Source organism: Saccostrea cucullata, unplaced genomic scaffold, assembly GCF_032062105.1.
Source record: "Saccostrea cucullata isolate Sc308-1 unplaced genomic scaffold, CSIRO_AGI_Scuc_v1 ctg1645, whole genome shotgun sequence".
Classification (NCBI taxonomy): domain Eukaryota; kingdom Metazoa; phylum Mollusca; class Bivalvia; order Ostreida; family Ostreidae; genus Saccostrea; species Saccostrea cuccullata.
This window is the reverse complement of record NW_026938371.1, coordinates 37232-55802: the sequence shown is the minus strand read 5'-3', so window position 1 is coordinate 55802 and position 18571 is coordinate 37232. Positions and strand designations below refer to the sequence as shown.

Sequence of the window (18571 nt, the reverse complement as noted above, 5' to 3'; positions counted from 1 at the left end):
AACTCGAAAAAAGAAAAGAAAGTGCGATTTTTGAGAGATCAAAACGGTTTGAAACAAAGGCGTCGGAACCGGGGGGGGGGGGGGGGGGGGGGGGGGGGGTGGGGGGCTAGAGGGGAGCTTCGTCCCCACACCTTTTTGCAAAAACAGACATAATTTAACATTGAACATTGAGGCGTAGGTTAACCTCCCCCCCCTTTAAACAGGAACAAGTTGCAGCTAGTGTAGTCAAAGGTTTGAAGAGAGAGAAAGAGGGGGTGGGGGGACAAATACCCTATTAGGGACTGAGCTTGTGTGACAGGGATATCAATTGAAATAGTTCGGATAAAGGTCGGGTATCTCTGCAAGATTGATACCTTCATTGACTGAATTAATGAGGTACCGAAAGGTTTTGTGTGGAAATTGGCAAAATATTATTAAACTAAATCCAAAACGCAGGAAAAAAAATTGATTTTTACAGACAAAGTAAATAAATACGAGGAGATAAAACGTAGACCCGTGCTGACAGCGGCGGATTCAAGAATTTCATAACTTGACGAAGGGCGCAGTATAGAAGGTAGGGGTCTAGGGCTGCATTGAAGCCTCGACTTTGCCCTGGTGAGGGTCCAAGCCCCCGGACAACTGAGGAAAAATTAACAAATAGGAGGTGCTTTACCTTTATTTTGGGATACTACAAGCAAAGTTTCAAAAAAAAATTAAACGGGGGGCATGATCCGCCTTCACAAATTTCCAAAAAATATGTGTTTATTGTATGTCTTGTTAAATATGAGTTTTAAAAAGGAACTTCTGATCATCAAAAGTTGTTCAAATATAAACCAAATGCAATACACAAGTCCAGGTCGAAGGACAGCCACAGTATATGCAGGAAACGGCAAACTTAGTCTCGAGGAAGAAAACGAATTTTCAGAAGTCTGTTTTTTTTTTAATTCTTAACTTTATCATTGTAATATAAAAGTGCTTGGAACAAAAATATCCTTAACATTAAAAAAAGATGTGTTTGTGAAACACTATGCGCCCGGCGGTAACAAAATAAAAAAAAACAACATATTTTTAGCTAATAGGTCACAGTTAAGGTCACAGGGTACTTGTTCTTAGTGACATTTGAAAGAACTTGATTAGTGAAGTATGCGTACCAATATGAAGTTTCTATCTCTCATGGTTCAAAAGTTATGGTGAAGGTTCAAAAAAGCTATTTTTAGCATATAGGACACAGTCAAGGTCACAAGGTCATTGACCTTGGTGTCATGTGAAAGGGCTTAATTAGTGGAGTATGCATGCCAATATTAAGTCTCTTTCTTTCTTTGTTCAAAAGTTATGGCGAAGGTTAAAGTTTGCCGACAAAAAAGCTATATTTAACATATAGGTCACAATCAAGATCACAAGGTCATTGACCTTGGTGTTATTTGAAAGAGCTTAATTAGTGGGCATACCAAATATGAAGTCTCTTTCATTCATGGTTTAAAAGTTATGACGAATGTTTAAGTTTCGCAGCATTGTTAAGGCTGAAAAAAGGAGGCGGGGCCTAATTTATACGGGAAAAATTTACTGTGACGTCACACAAAAATATGACTTTTATGTATTCCTCACAATACCAGAAAATGAAATATTATTTGCAAATTTATACTGTATTAGCATAATGAACAACAGTAATGCAATAAAAACAAGATGTGTTTGTGAAACACTATGTGCCCGACGGCAACAAAGTTCAAAAAAATATTTTCAGAAGATAAGTCAAGGTCACAAGGTCATTGACCTTGGTGTCATTTGAAGAACTTCATTAGTGGAGTACGCACACCAAATATGAAGTCTCTATCTGTCATGGTTCAAAAGTTATGGAGAGAGTTTGTAAAATCTATTTTTAGCATAAAGGTCACAGTCAAGGTTACAAGGTCATTGGCCTTGGTGTCATTTGAAAGAGCGTCATTGGTGGAGTATGCATATCAAATATAAAGTCTCCATCTCTCATGGTTCAAAAGTTATGGTGAAAATTCGAAAAAGCTATTTTTAGCAAATAGGTCACAGTCAATGTCACAAGGTCTTTGATCTTGATGTCATTTGAAAGAACTTCATTGGTGGAGTATGCATATCAAATATGAAGTCTCTATCTTTCATGGTTCAATAATTATGGCGAAGGTTAAAGTTGATAACAGACAGACAGACAAACAGATAAACTGCTAAACAGACAAACAGACAGGACAAAAACAATATACGCCTCGGATCTATCGATCTGGGCGCATAAAAAGTTGCAAGTTAAATCCCGTACAGCTTGTTATAAACAAATCACTGATCTTGATGAACTTGTCAATCATGACTTCATTTTGGTAAAAGTGACGTATTTCAATTGTGCTGTGAGAGGCAGATTTAGGAATTTTTAACAAAGAAAAATGCGTTTTAGTATAAGGCAGAATATTATTTACAGGTTTTAAATAGGCTATTAATAACAATGTATATCCTTTGTTTAGTGCGATTATTCATTAACTAACGAGAGAATGTATTTAAATAATTTTGTCGTGTTTTATGCTCAGGTTAGGTATATTTTACATCGAGGTGCCGCATTAAAGCCTTCTTTCGCAAGGGCATACACTAAATAAATCTTAACCATTTTTTGAATATAAATAAAGGATATGTTCCTTAACTTGAAAAGTGCTGAGCACTGCTTTCTTTAAATCGAAAGCTTGACTTCATAATTTGGTAAAAGTCAAACATATTTCGACATTGGCCTATTTACTTGAAATTTTATCTATTAAAACGGAAATTCTTTTCAAATCAGCAGCACTTTCCAGAAAGTACAACGTATACAGAAACAATTTAAAGCTTGAATTTTTAATTTCAAGTAGGGTATGCCCTTGCGATATTGAAATTTGTTAATGACCTACATTCAGTACACGTAATATGCATTTATCACGTGACTGTCCATCGATGGGACCAAACTTCATACAGTACAGAGTAGGATATACTATGCTTTTTCCATAAGTATTTAAGTTCTGTGATAATAAAACAGCTGAATAAAAATAAATTCTGTATTAAAAACAGTTCCCGTTTTTGCACTTCTTATTTTCCGTTGATTTCTCATAGTAAGCCTTAACAGTGCTGCGTTGCAGACAAACAGATAAACAGACAGACAGACAGGACAAAAACAATAGACGCCTCGGATCTTTCGATTTGGGCGCATAAAAATCAAGGATGTTCTTTGGACAGTATCGTTAATTTACCCCCACCCCACCAAATGCTATTGCCAGGTGAAGGCCATCTCAAGAAGAGTCATAATCAGGGGCGTAGTATCCGAGGGGGCCAGGGGGGGCCTGGCCCCCCCACTTTTTTCCCAACCTTACTTACACTATAGGAAATGTTAATTGAAAGCCTGGTTGGCCCCTCCACTTTTAGAAATGTACCGAAAATGTAGTATAAGAATTGGTACTAAAAGTAGTTGACACTGAGAAAAAGTTTACCTACCCCCTTTACGAAATAGGATTTTCGAATTTGGGCAACTTTTACCTTTTTTTTTTTTTTTTTTTTTTTGCTTGTCAAATTTTTCAGGTAAGTAAAAAAAAAATTTCTCTGCCTGGCCCCCCCACTTTCAAAAACGATGCTACGCCACTGATAATTTTAAAGAAAAATAAAAGTTATCAAAGCCAAAGACGAATGATTAAACATCAAACTTGAAATAATAATATTTTTATTACTCCAAAGACTTTTTAGAAACATTATTAGTACGACTTAATGTTGATAATTCGTAAAAGGTAAACTTCCGGTGAGGTAAGGTGACGGTCCGTCTATCGGTCTAAATTTTAAAATTTTGTTGACTTTGACAGTACATGTATATTGAAAACTATACTGAATTTGATGCAACATGTATTTTAATTGTCTATTCAAATATGTTTTTCACATACCATTTTTGAGTCTGTGACTGAAAGAAAGATGAAAATCGATAACGTCAGGGCACTGTATCTACGGCTATCACTGTGACTGTAGATAATTAACCAGGTAGCATTAGTAAGAGAATGGTTCAGAAAATATCAGAGTATTTGGTAGAGTAAAGAATCAGAATTTTTATATGCCTTGTTCGTAAACAGATATCAGATTTCAACAGGGTCTAATAATACCGATATTAAATGTGTCATCGAGGGGATACAATTTATTTTGACTTGGAGTTGGGTTTATCCACTAGTTCTTTAGACATTTATTATCTGAAGCTCCAGTATTTGCTGTTTAAAATGCATTTTAATTTGGATTATAGAATCTGTTTACTTGCTTTGGTATTTTTATCTACTGTCAGACTGATAATGTACACTTTAATGACTTTATCACGCTAGAGATATAATTAGAAATTTTTTAACTGATGCTCTCATTTCAACTTCAGTAGCATACTGCATTGTGACATCATCAGGCTCTGGGACCATATTAGACAAGCCCACTTTAGATCTCAATCTCACTTTAATAGCAGAAAATTGAGACTGAGATCAAATGTGAGCTTGTCTAAGTTTTATGGTCCTGAAGCCAGGATTTCAACTTATGATAGTTATCTTACTCCAAACACTAATTCATATAACTTTAATAGTAATTCTTTTCATATTTTGCCTATGAAGTCCTGCTGTATCAGGTAAACACTATCAAATGCATAAAAGGACATAAAAGGAAAATGCATTAAGGAGAGGAATTCACTAAGTTATTTAGAACTTGTTTCCAATCCTTTTGATTGATATCAATAAACTACGTTCAAAACAAACAATGCATAAAAGGACAATAGATTGGAATAATGCTTTCCTCGGTACTTGGAACAGCTCATTGTGTTCTACTGCCCTCTTCCCTTGGCTTTGTAGTTGGCATGGTTCACAATGAGCTGTTCCCAGGGCATTGGGAGGTAGACATATAGGGGGGTAAGTTAACATGGTAATGGGGAAATACCGGTATATGGGGTCCTTGATAAATGCATATTGGATGAAGCGTTAGTGTCTACATAATGAATTTATCCTGTTGAATATTTTTTAATGTAGTTCATTTCCTCTCAATGAATTAAGCAAATGATGTGTAATAAATTCAATTGTTTACATAGTGACAACCTTTGATTCCTATATATGTGATGTTAGTTATTCTTGCATGTTCAGTTGAAAACAACAAAATGAATTTGATCTTGACAGCAGGTCACATGGAGGGGGTGTATTGATTTGGTATGTGGTTAGGAGGTATATGGAGAGGGCATGTTAACAATGTAATTTTGATAGGCAGCATAGTATGATTTCATACAATATTCTTGCTGACCATCTGAAAACTGATGATTTTTATCAGAGGCAGGATATAATTCCAATCTACCCTATAGTTGCCTGATAGGGCATATTACTACATGTATATTGCCTACTTCTGTATGAAGGCAGAAAAAATGCTTGAACTGTTAAAGTTTATAAAAGATATTCAGTGTGGTACATACTTGTAAGAAACATGGGTTGAATTTGGTGCTTTCTGTTTCATTTATGTTCTGCTGAGTGACAATGGTATTTACTTTGCATGTTTCAATCTGAATTACCTACCTGGAAAAAGTTCCTTGATTTTTCAGATGTTGTCTGATATTAGGGATTTATTTATTGGGAAGGTATTTACTAATTGGAGAAAGAAAGATGCTTGCAAGACTGATAGTATATCTTAATGTTTCAAAGACACAGGGGAGTGATTTAGTAGACATCTTCCCATGAAACACAGTCCTATTGATTAAAGACAGTAAAGTTAGAATGGTTTATCTTTGCATTGACAATTAAAAATGCCAAATTCATTAGCATGGGAATATATTCTGTTGATAAGGAAGTCTCTCTGAATACAGAATTTAATTAAACTTAGCAAGGTTTAGAATGAATCAGCAATATTCTTAAAGGTATGTTTTTTTTATTTTTTCTGATGGGGATATAAAACTGTGTACATGTTTTTAAAATATTGCAAAATTTATTTATTAGAGTTGCGTGTAATTGCCAAAGGACATGAGATTTTATAGAAATGTTTACAGTTTTAGAAGTACATGTACTAGCTACTATCACCACTACATAATTCACTAAATTATTTTTGAGAAAAATTAAACTGTGTAAATAAAAAGATTGTATCATGTTTTTATCATATAGTCACTGTTATATACAGTAAAGTGATTCTAAAGTGTATTATTACTTTTGAAAAATTCCCATACTTATTTGACAGAATATATGAGAAGCATAATCACGATAAATGCATTCATTAATGCAGTATGATACCCTGTATTTAATTTTACTCAAATATGAAAGAAAATACTATTAAAAGGAAATTTAACAACAGAATATACAAAAAACAAAAAAATTAGACCCTCTTCAAACCTTCAGTAATGTAAATGAGAACAGGGTTTTATTTCAAGGAAATAACATTCAGTTCAGTGGTTACATATCCTCAATTCAGTCAAGTTTATAGTAGATAAAGCTTGTCAAAACAGACATTGCAAATGCTGCAAATAGATCCCTGTTGTAATGAATCATTTGATTCTAGCATGCATTTTATTTTTAATAACACCAGGTGTCATTTTCTGAGGATTTTTCTTCAGGTTTGCAAACTGCAGATATTGTTGACGCATCTCAGTTATCATTCCAGATTCTGAGTCATCTAGAATATGATAGATTTTTTGTTCTAGATTTCAAAAATTCAATTTGATAAGCAATGTCAGGGGGAAAAAACTTTTTCTACTTTTATTTACTGATCAATAACATTTTAGTAAGGGAATGTTTTTACAATAGAGATAAAATTTCCTTAAAATCAAAGTGACTGAATTATTTACTTCTTATATATATAACAGTTTTTAATAAAATCAATATTGTCAGTTTGAAATGATAAGGCATAAAAAACACTCTTCAAGGTTAAACCAGGAAGTAATATTTTTTCAACCCACAAAATCTAAGATCCATGCCTTGCACACACTTAGCCCTCCAAATAATAGCTCTCTTGAGGATCACCACCTTTATTCACAGTCATGTAATTCTAAGTAACTTAATGGCAGCTTTTCTAATGAAGTAATCAGATTGAGGAAGTCCTTTATTAACACTGTCTGTTGGCTCAGTGAGGTGATCAGAGAGGGGGGTGCCCTGTGATGGAGCCTGTTTTGTACTGTGGCAGTGACCCCCGTTAGCAGCTGTTAGGGAGAGGGTTATCTGTATCAATCTCTGAGTAATATCTCCCCTCTTTCTTTTCACAGGCATTGGTGTAGGACCTTATCTTACAACACAAACAAAGCTTTTGATGTGAAAACTAGGAGCAGAGGCAAGCTGCTATTTTAAATGAGAAATTAAACGGTTTTTGTGAGGTAAAGTATTGATTTATGTGTTCATTTTGTGTATGCACTGTTTACAAATATTTTATAATCAATATTTTGTCATAAAAATTTCTGTATTGTGTATATTATAGATACATGTACTTGGGACTCTGTGATTGGATGTTCAGTGTAATTAAGATAAATTACTTTATGATGTTTATCACCAGAAGAATGTAGATTATTTATTACTCTTGGGCTTTGCCAAGTACATGTATGTGTTGGATATAAATATGTAACATGGTAATTTCTATACCTATGGGTTAACAGTCATGACATTTCATTTATTAGTGTATATATGTGTAGACATTAATAGCTTCTTTCATTTTTTTTGCAAATCTCTTGTTCAAGGCTTATAACTTATATTACTGATTTTCTTTATTTCAGACAGTTCATTACCAATGACTTTATGACACAGATTCAATGGGGGCATGTTATTCAAAGTCAGGTCATGATGTAGACAATGCCAAGAAGAAGTCCCCACATAACAAGAAGCACAAGAATGGAATCGCTGTGACCATTGAGTACAGCCCTGTCAGATCACCCAATCACGATGAAGATAGACTGTCTATTTATGATAATGAAAGTGAGAAAGAGGACAGAATTGTCATAGAATCAAATGGAAATGTTGAAGGACAATGTTGTTCAAAAGTGGTCAAGGACAAAGAAAAGGTTGTGTCTGGTGAAGAGGGTAAAACTAGTGAGAAATGTGACCTAGTGACCTCAAAAGAGAGTTCAGATGAGGTCATAACCTCAGATTCAAAAGTGACAGAGAAAGTCGTGTCGGCGTCAGATAGTGGGATCGAGAGTCTGCCAGCTCAGGAATCGTGTCACTCTAGTCAAACATTTTGTGATAAAACCAAGCCATATCAAAACAGTGACGAGGACGAAACGATAGCTAGCCCCAAAAACACACATGACAGTCACGGTGAGTTTACTGCTCAATCAAGGAGCAGGCCTTATCGTTTTTCTGATATTATCTATCTCAAGTCCAGTCTAAAGAAACCAGGGAGAGCCTCTGGTAGACACAGTCAACTGTCCTGTAAGTCTACGGACAGTCTAGACTGGACGGCTACACTTATCAATAGCCTGGACCGATGTCGAAGTGAGGCCTCAGAATTTTTTTGTGAAGACTTTAACATATCAGCTCCTCTTGCTGCATTTGATTCTGTAGATTTTATGAGCAGTGCAGGGTCTCTCTTGCGGAACAGATTAAGTAGAGCTAGCTTTGTTGACCATAATAATGATACATTTCAATTTCAATTTGATTTTTCTGGAATAGAAGCCGAAGAAGTTGAGGCGAGCTCAGTACCGATAACATCAGAATCGCTACCATGCTCGCCTATTCGTCAAAATACGGTCAGTCCAGATGGTGTGAATCTGGAACTGGCCGGCTCGAAAAGAGCCTCGCAGGAGCTCAGGTAAGTCCAACAGGTAATTACAAGGCAGGGATCCAAAGTCTTCACAGATTGGGTGGTGGTAAAATTAGATTTTATGATTGAAGATTTCATTTATCATCAAGTTGATACTTCATAGGTTTATTTCATGTTTGAATAACATTTTTTTTTCCAATTAAAAATTGAAGGTGAAAGTTATCAATGAAAATATTTTCTTCTGCATGTTTGAAATGGACAGGAGAAAATAGGTCCCCCAAGTACATGACTGTAGCAATTAACATTTCTGTAAACTGGGTATTCTACCCTATTCATTGTATTGGGTTCCATTATACTTGTAGATATACCCCTGGTAAATATTATATCATCTTGAAACAAGTTAAGTTAAAGAAAACTTAGCAGCTATTCATGGATCTGATTAAAGAATTTTCTGAATAAATGGACATTGCCATTTTTCTTTGGAGAAGACTTTGCATTCATGTCATGGCAGCCAGAATTTCCTCTGATATGTTGTCTATCCTGCACAGCTTTATATCTCATATCTTTTACTTCTCATTCTTTCAAGTTTGATTAAATTAGTAATATATACTTTTTTTCCCTTAGAAGTACCTGTAACATTTAAATTTGAATTCACTTGTTGATTTTTTTTTTGAATATTTAATATATCATGGAAAATGATAAATTTTAAAAATAAGTTAATAGAGTTGCAATAGTGTTCTAAAGTCTTAAAGTATGATTACAAAGTTAAATTATTGACCAGTATGTCATTATGAGCCATATATGATAGCTTTATATGTACAACTAAAAAGAAAACTGGATATATGTACCTGTGTGTGCTGTATAGCTTTAATCATCGTAAACTGCCATTTTATCAAACACCATGAATCGTGGCTTTATCATGATCTGTTTATAGTACTTTACAATCTCTGAAAACTTTTCATATATATATATAAATGTATGGTCATGAGTCCATTTTATCCATATTATAACAATACCATGAATACAGTGCTTCTTTTCTATTCATTCATTATATATACTTATAGTTTTTCAAAGACAAGTAAGTTTCATGAATTCTTTGGACATTTTATGTAAATATTGAACATTTCTGTTGTTAATTTTAAAAAGTACCGAGTAATTCATTTTAATATATTCCTATATTGTGAGGTATGTTGGAAGATACACCAGGTATCAGTAATAATATGTACTTAGGTACAGATGGAGAATTTACAATATGTACACTCTGGTGCTTATAGCAGACAGTGATGTTGTATGGTTTACCTCTGTCAGCTTCCATTATACCAGACAACTTGTTGTACCATGTTGTGCTATTTTTAAATAATAGGTTTTTTTGTCATTGGCTGTTTGACAAAATCCAGCTAAGCCTATACATAGTTGCTTGGTCATAGAGAAATTATAAAAAGTTTTGTTAAGATTTTATTAGACACTTTATATCAAAGCACTTTTAAAAAGTTCTTCTTTTAATTATTTTAAAGATTTTAAAGATTTTTTTTTCTTTTTAAACAAATATTGCACAAGTCACAAGGTCATGTACACACTGTCACAGGGATTAGGCATGTTAGGGGAGGGGGTTGTTTTGCATAAAAATGTCTTACTCTAGTATTCAGGGATTAAACAGCATCAGTTTATCATGACTTCATGTAGATCGAATGATGAATTGAAATTTGACACGCTAACCTTAGCCATGCATCAGCTCCTGTAGGCAGTATTGATTAAGTCTTCATTAAATGGAACAAATAGATAATCAATATCTTCTATAATATATACAGTCAACAGTCTTTTAGACCTGTGGGTGTATAATGCATAGTGATGATAATTAATATTCTACAACATTGATTGTGCTTAAAATTCTTAGATAAACATCTTCAAGTACATTTTTTTCCCCAATTTTCACATAGTTTCCTGTACTTAATACTACTCTAGTATTCTAACAAAGTCCATTTTCTAAGAAATACAGAGCTAGAGCTCTACAAGATTAATTGAACCACCTTGCAGAGCATGATAGAAAAATAAAATTCACTTTGTCTATCTGTCTGTGAATCAATATTATCAAAAAGATGACAAAGTCCTCACAAAACACTAGTTTTTCTATAGCTTCTTATTCTGCTTTGTTTTCTGTGCTTAGGCCAAAGTCCATCATGAAAGTGTAAGTAAAGAGGAAATCCTATGCATCATGGGAATGCCATTGCCCAGTCCCTATACCCAGCTTTCAGAATGAAATATTTAGATTTTATGCAACATCCAACTAGTACCTGTTTAATTAAGTGTACATAGTATTCAAAACTTGTGCTTGAAATGTAGTGTGATATACAGTACAAAAAGCATAAATTAGGAAGAGAAACCAGCATGTAAAGAAATATGGTATAAATGCATGGTTTCCCAAGTTAAGTTTTTATGCTCTGTTACAGTTTTAGTGTCATTATTGATACATGTATCATGATTTTGTTTCCAGAAAAGGAATATGTTCCTTCAGCAAATCCAGCATTAAAGAAGTTAAAATTTCCTCGTAGTGAAATCAATATTTTTGCAAAGAAACTCTCAACTATTGAATACCCTTGGTTTCTAGTAATTATGTAATGATTATGATAGAAATAAATACCCCTAACAGTGATTTATAGTTTTTGATACCCCACCACATTCTTATTCACTAGCGTCATCAGTCTTATTCATTGTTTAGTTGGATTTGACACGTTTTTGTATGGTACTCTTTTTAAATTGATAGCTCTTTCACATTTATTTAGATAAGTTGATAAACAATTGATTCTTTTCACTTTTTGGGGGAGGGTGGGGAGTTCTTGATTGCACTAGCACAGTTTATCTTGTGTTTTACCCAGAAACATTTGGTTTTATTTCAGCATAAATAATTTAATGTTGTGTTTTTTGCCTCTAACATAAATGCATGTGTTTGATGGTTGAACACCAGAATGAGTGGTTGATGCATGGTTACACATTTTAACAGAGACTTGAGAGTTTTCTTTTTCTGCACACTTTGTCATTTCATTTCTTTCTGAAACATGCAAGTATTTGAGATCTCAATCACATTTCTCATGAAATACCAGTATGTTCTTATAAAAACGACAATGTATGATGAATGTAAATTTTTCTAAACCAAAAAGTTGTGAATTAAAGGAGTTTTTGTTCACGTAATATTCAATGCATAGTGACCTTACTTTTACAGAAGATTTGACTCCGAGGCTAGTTTAGAGTTGACCTCTACATTTCCAAGGTTAGAGGAAGTGAAGACCATGCAGATAGATGGGAAGGATGTGGTGGTCATTGATGTGGAAACTTATGCACATATCATGGAGGAGTTGGCCATGCTCAAGATGAAGCTCAGTCAGCTGACAGACTTCTTACAGGTCGGGAAATTTATATGGTGGCAAGGCAGAAATTGAATATGTTTTGGACCTCCTTTACAATGAAAGATGTCCAAATTTGCTTTTAAAACTTATCTTTTTTTTAAAACATGCTTTATTACATAGTGACTGATAATGAAAGTATCATCTTCTTGATAGAAAAAATGTTTATTTTATTTGTTGATATGCACTTACAATGTATCTGTTTGTCCATCTGTCTGTGCTATCATGTCTGCCATATAATCAATGAACTCTAAATGGAGAGACCACACAGATTTCTTTTGAAATGATTGTGTCATGACCTTGACCCAAGTTCATTTTAGAAACTTGAGGTTACATATAGAAAACATTTTTGTGTCTGGTGCATAACTTTCCATTGAAGAGACTTAGAAAGTTGTGTATCATGATCTTGACCCTGCAAGTTCATTGGGCAAGTTCAAGGTAGTAAAAATGTAAAACCGTATTCACTATTGAATGCAACAATTTAAAAGAATTTGTCATGTAGTTACATTTTGAGAGGTCTCTTACTGTAGGCCTGTAGTTTAAATATTTATAAAATCACATTTCATTTGTGTATTCTCAGAATTAACATTACAGGAACAAGACTTGCTCCAGCTGGATTCTTCAAGAGAGAGGGCTGATATATCAAGTTTGAGCCAGTCTATAGAAGACTTAATGGACACAGCTTCTGTGAAGAAAACTTAACATGTAATCTTTAAATGAAATTCTATACATGAACATATTATATTTAAATTAGTACTGCTCAAGACTATGTATGTAATTTTGTGACATCAGATTATGGAACAAAGAATGTAAGATTTCTATAAAAACCAATTAACTGTAGATAGTAAAATATAAAAATAGAAATATAGTACGTCAGGAATTTGGATTAAATTTAAGCATTTTTTTTGTAGTTGTATAATTCTTTGAGAGAGAAAAGTCATTCCATTGTAAACCTCATGAATCATTCAGCATCATACAGCTTGGAGAAGAAAGGATCCGTCCTATAAAAGTGCTAAGGGAAGGCCGAAAGTCTCCATCATTGGTTCAGATCTGTCTGTATTCATTTCAGTTTGGATTGATGCAGATAGGATGCTTTTTTACTTAATGAGCATAAGGCCATATCCTTGTATTATGTTAACAAAGACTTATTTTTTTGTGTGTTCCATTCTGAATTTCATTCATCAGAATGAAAGTCTGCAGTTTTATTTTTATACTTTTTTTTTATCTTTCAGAAACAAAAAAAGGAAACACAAATAATATTACATAAGTTCATTAAGCAACTGATTTTATTTTCTTGTTTTTTATTTAATATTTATTCTATTTTATCTTATCAAAGAATGTGGCTAAGAATACTTTTTCATTCATTTCTAAGAACAAAAAAATTAATCTGTACTGTCTTTTCTGTACATTTGCATCATTTTAGTTGGGATTTTGAGAGAAATATGGAAGCAGAACATAGTTCATAGACTTATCAATAGGTTGGTTCAGTGTATGTGCACTTGATAAAGGTTGTAGAAGGGGATTTTTATTTTTAATAAAAAGAATACATATTTTTTTGTCATGTCACATAAAAGAGTTTATACATGGTGTGGAAGCTATCAAAACTCTAAAACACTTTTTTTTTGAGAGTGAATAAAAAGAGAATTTTTATATGATTTTAAGTACATGTAAAATATGACTACATGATTTTTAGCTTTAAGAGAATTAAACAACAATCATGGCAAGCATTCCTAATTGACTAAGGTCTTCGTAGCTTTACCTTTTTAAGTTTCCTTTATGTTATGTATCATAAAATGTAAAAAGGGTAAAACTTCAGGTGTTATTGAACCAAAAATCAAGATCTTAGCCTAGTACTTGTTATAGTTAGTAGTTCAGGTACATGTATCAACACCAAAGTTAGCTATATAGATCTAGTCATACAAAATATAAAGAGAAATGTGTCTGAAAAATTTATTTTCATTTAAATCATTAACAATGAAAACGCATCTAGGGGGAGATAACTCTCCATGTAACCTCCTCAATGTTCATAAACATTACACGCTTTAAGGTAAAAAAATAAGTAGTAATTTATCTGTTTTAGCATTGTTATTTATCAATTTGTGTTTGAACGTGAAATTTAGCTTTTTTTCTCTTTGCGTAGTTGAAGTCTGAAATTGGTGCATACCTCTCTTTCAAACGCAATTTCTTCATGTGTTCATAATGATAGTACAGTATTCATATACATGTACTAAATTATTCTTTGTTCACTATTTTGTCCTTACATTGTAATACACCTTTTGTTAGAAATGATCATGCATTATAAATTTAAAACAGAAACTTTCTAACAAACTAAATAATGAGTAAACAAGTGATACAATGTTCCATTTGAATCGCAACACAATTTCGCTTTTTTTATATATGTTGTGTATCAAATGAAATAAAAGAAAAAAAAATATTTTTCTTATGCTAAAATACTTTTTTTCTTCTGACGGACCATAATTTTGCTTCATTTATTTCATAAAATTTATACAATGTACCACTGAAGATTCAAGTTTTAAAATTTAAACAAAGAAATGTTTATGGAGACTGAAAATAATATGATGAATTTTTAAAAAACTTTTTTAAGGATAATTCAGGAGTCAGATAATATTATATGTTTTCAGATTTATTCAAAATTTAGTGTACAGATTAAAATCACTGACTTGACAGTAATTATAAAATAACATACATACATGTATCTTCTTTCCCAAAGATGCCAAAATATAACACAGAAAAGTTAAGAATGTGTATAGTGTATAGATTTTAGTGAAATACCCATGTACTAGAATGAAGCTGTAAGTCCCTGACTGGTATCAATTCATTCTCTGGCTATTATTTTGAAGATTTCATACAAAATTAACCCAACTACCCCTTTAGTCATCTTTTGTGAAGATGTGATCGCTTATATAATGCATTATAATCACAAATGATTAATGATATTTTTAATTGATTTCTATCTTGTTTATTTTTTCAAATTATTTATGTTAACAAATTACATTAAACTACTGGTTAGATTTTTTTTATAACTGGATTGGTATTCATTTAAATCAGTCACTGAGGAATTAATAAAACACAGTACAAGGATTACAGAAAGGTACTGTGTTGAAAAAAATGAAGTTACAACTTCAATGTTTGTCGGCCTTTTGTTGAAATTGGGCAGAAAAATTATTATGAGCTTTTTTAAAAAAAAAAGTTTTATTTTGGAATAGATGAAATAAAATATTGTTTTAGTTTTAATGAGTTTGTTGTTTTTAGCAATGGCTCTGCTTCCACATAAGTTTTGGCATTTTCAAGCCCATGCAGTGGTTCTTGAAGAGATTTTTTTTTAATGACTCTACCCTATTTTTATCTTTTTTATTACCTACCAAAAGGGAGTTTGGTCTTTCTTTTAAAAATTAAACTCTCCTCCCAAGGATTTTTTACACCAACTTTGGTCAAATTTGCCTTGTAGTTCTTGAGAAGAAGTTGAAAATGTGAAATGTTTACCATGAGACAGAAAACAGGTCTGAAGACTATAAACTGAGAACAGACAACTGAGTCAAATTTTCATTTTTTAATATCTTGAGCTCTATGTAACATATGTGCATAAAAATTTGCAAATTTTTGTAATAAACACATTCACACACATGTTGAAAAATTGTTTCATCATCAAAACTATTTTAAATACATGTATATATAAATAAAAGTAGAATTACAATTTTGACTTAAGTTAATGTTCTCAGTTTATTGCCTTGAAGCTAGGTAATCAGAAAAATTGACGAGCTCTCAGCTCGGGGGAGCTTAGCCAGTCATCAATTACACTATTTTAGCAACCATTTTGAAAGGGCGAACCTAGCCAGTTATCAATTGCACTATTCTAGCATACCATTTAGAGAGACAAACAGAAAAGGGGACCAGAACATCTATTAATTTGACCCCCCCCCTTCAAAAAAAACTTACTAAGGGACTAAGAGTGAATATTTTAAGAGCATTGTGGTAGATCTCAGTCCAGTCCTATAGATTTATATCTGTCTCCTAAAGCAATGGATAATTGGCACTTGCTACTATGATTAATTCCCAGTTTTGATTCTGATCTGATCTCTACAACTTATTATGAGTTTAAGGTGTCTTTGGGTCAAGTATACAGTATCACAATGTATTACGTTGATATTAAAAAAATTCTCGAGTTTCTGATGGAGAATATGTAGTTCTTGAGATTGTCTTCCAACATTTCAATCTGTCGAAATTCCCATGGGTACCAATCGCACCCCATTATGAGCAGACCTATTTTTGTATCTATATAAATCAGAATTCGTTCAAACTAGAGGCAATTTGAGCACTGAGCTCACTAAATGATACCCCCGCCTCCCATGTGATTATAATAGCGAAGTCCATGTTTTGCTCTGGGAGGCCCAAAATAATGGTCAGATCAAAAAGTAAAATCAGAGGTGCACAATCGCATAATGTAATAAAGAATCTCTGAAAGTATCATTAAATGTTATTTAGTAGTGAAGGACAAGTTCCGGATGAGAGATTGGTACCCTTCAATATTATAGAAAGAATGGCAGTGTCCATGTTTTGCAACTGGAAACCCAAAATATGTGTGATCAAAAAATATTTAGATATATCGACGACGTATTGTCAATTAACAGTGGTTATTATATCCCCCGATTGAAAAGCCACTAAGAATTTAAAGACAAGGTTATAAAGATTGAGAATAAGTGTTTTATATATTTATATTTTAATTTCTTGATTGATAACATCATGAACATGTTGACCGGGATTGGAAATAGCAATATGCATTATAAAAACGATAATTTACAATACCCGGTATTTTGTTGTTTTTTAATGTTAATTTTACATAGCTCTTGAATGAAACAAAATTATCAACATTTGCCTCATTGTAAAAATTACAAAGAACTGATGCTAGACTAGCACTATATTTAACGTACCAGTCTTGGCCAGATTCAGTACGTGTTCGTCCCACATTCTTTGAAGGGTAAACAAGTCTGTCGCCGTTGAATTCTTTTTCAAATTCTCCATAAATAAATAGGCGAACAAAATGCACTTCTTCTGTTGAGCTAGAAGTAAATGATACATTAAAGATATTAAATAAGTGCACAAAAATAAAAAAAATAAAATAAAACACTAAATATAGTGTCACATGATCTAATGATGTTTTAATATTACACTGTAATATTGCACTTCAAACTAAGAAACGGTTTTATTGTTGTTTTGTTGATTATAAGAAGGCTTTTGACTCCATCATTAGGGAAAAATTATATAGAAAACTGAAGTATTATGGTATACAAGGGAAACTTCTTACAATTATTCGTTCCATGTATTCTAGAATTAGAAGCTGTGTAAAATCCTCTGATCGTATATCAATTTTTTTTGAAAGTCGTGTTGGTCTTTTACAAGGGGAAGTTTTATCGCCCATGCTGTTTGTATTATATGTTAATGATCTTGAAAATGAGTTCATAAAGCAGGGTAACACGCCTACTGATTTGCAGTTATTAAGCCTTTATCTTTTAATGTATGCAGATGACATGGTATTGTTTTCAGAATCAATTGATGAATTACAAAGCATGTTAAATACACTAGAGTTATATACGCACGAGTGGGGTCTAGATGTAAATGTATCAAAAACTAAAGTTGTTGTTTTTAGAAATGGTGGGAAAGTCCGCGCAAATGAAAAATGGATATATAATGGTGAAAATATAGAAATAGTGGACCAATTTGTCTATTTAGGCATTGTGTTTAACTATAACTGTAAATTCCTTATTGCTCAAAAACAATTAGCTACACAAGGTCGCAAAGCTATGTTCGCTCTCAAATCAACAATGAAGCAGCTTTGTCTAAATCATTGTACTTTGTTTTCCATTTTTGATACCTATGTGTGTAGTATCTTAAACTATGGATGTGAAGTTTGGGGATCCCACAAAGGCCAGGACATTGAAAAGGTTCATCTTGAGTTTATACGATATGTACTCGGGGTCCGTAAAACTACAAACACGTCCATGTTGTACTTTGAGACAGGACGTCTACCTATGTACCTTATTCGTATTTATGGAATGTTTAAATTCTGGTTTAAATTATTACAGTCTGAAAATTGTATATTAAGAGCTGCTAATGATTGATCTTATTGTAGTTCTGAAAATGATAAGCAAAATTATCAAAGTTGGGCAAAATTTATCAAGGAGCAACTGCATTATATGTGGAACGACCAAAGGAATCTGAATAGTCGTATCTGTCTGCCAATCATTCGTCAAAGACTTAATGATCACTTTATACAGACCCTATATAGCAAAATGCAAACAGAATCAAAATGTTATATTTATAAGCATTTAATTGACAATTTTTGCTTGCAATATTATTTAGAAAAATCGATACCAAAGGTGTACAAAAAATGTATTTCTAAAATGAGGTTGTCCTCGCATAATCTGTTTATTGAAACGGGTAGGCATAAAAATATAACAAGAGCTAAAAGATTCTGT

At 32.8% G+C, this 18571-nt stretch overlaps 1 protein-coding gene across 2 annotated transcripts; it reads left to right on the top strand.

The window, feature by feature from the left end:
- The first annotated feature begins 6933 nt into the window (after window positions 1-6933).
- On the top strand, window positions 6934-14426 carry LOC134250072 (uncharacterized). 2 transcript variants are annotated; one of them, XM_062732423.1, is made up of 7 exons: window positions 6934-7300; window positions 7694-8234; window positions 8589-8727; window positions 10844-10864; window positions 11897-12077; window positions 12672-12782; window positions 12989-14426. In XM_062732423.1, the coding sequence occupies exons 2-6, from the start codon at window positions 7730-7732 to the stop codon at window positions 12777-12779; spliced, it is 954 nt and encodes a 317-aa protein (XP_062588407.1). In that variant the 5' UTR covers window positions 6934-7300; window positions 7694-7729; the 3' UTR covers window positions 12780-12782; window positions 12989-14426. The 2 variants fall into 2 exon arrangements, with proteins under 2 accessions (XP_062588407.1, XP_062588408.1); XM_062732424.1 differs by lacking the exon at window positions 10844-10864 and having other exon boundaries at window positions 6935-7300.
- Window positions 14427-18571: the final 4145 nt, after the last annotated feature.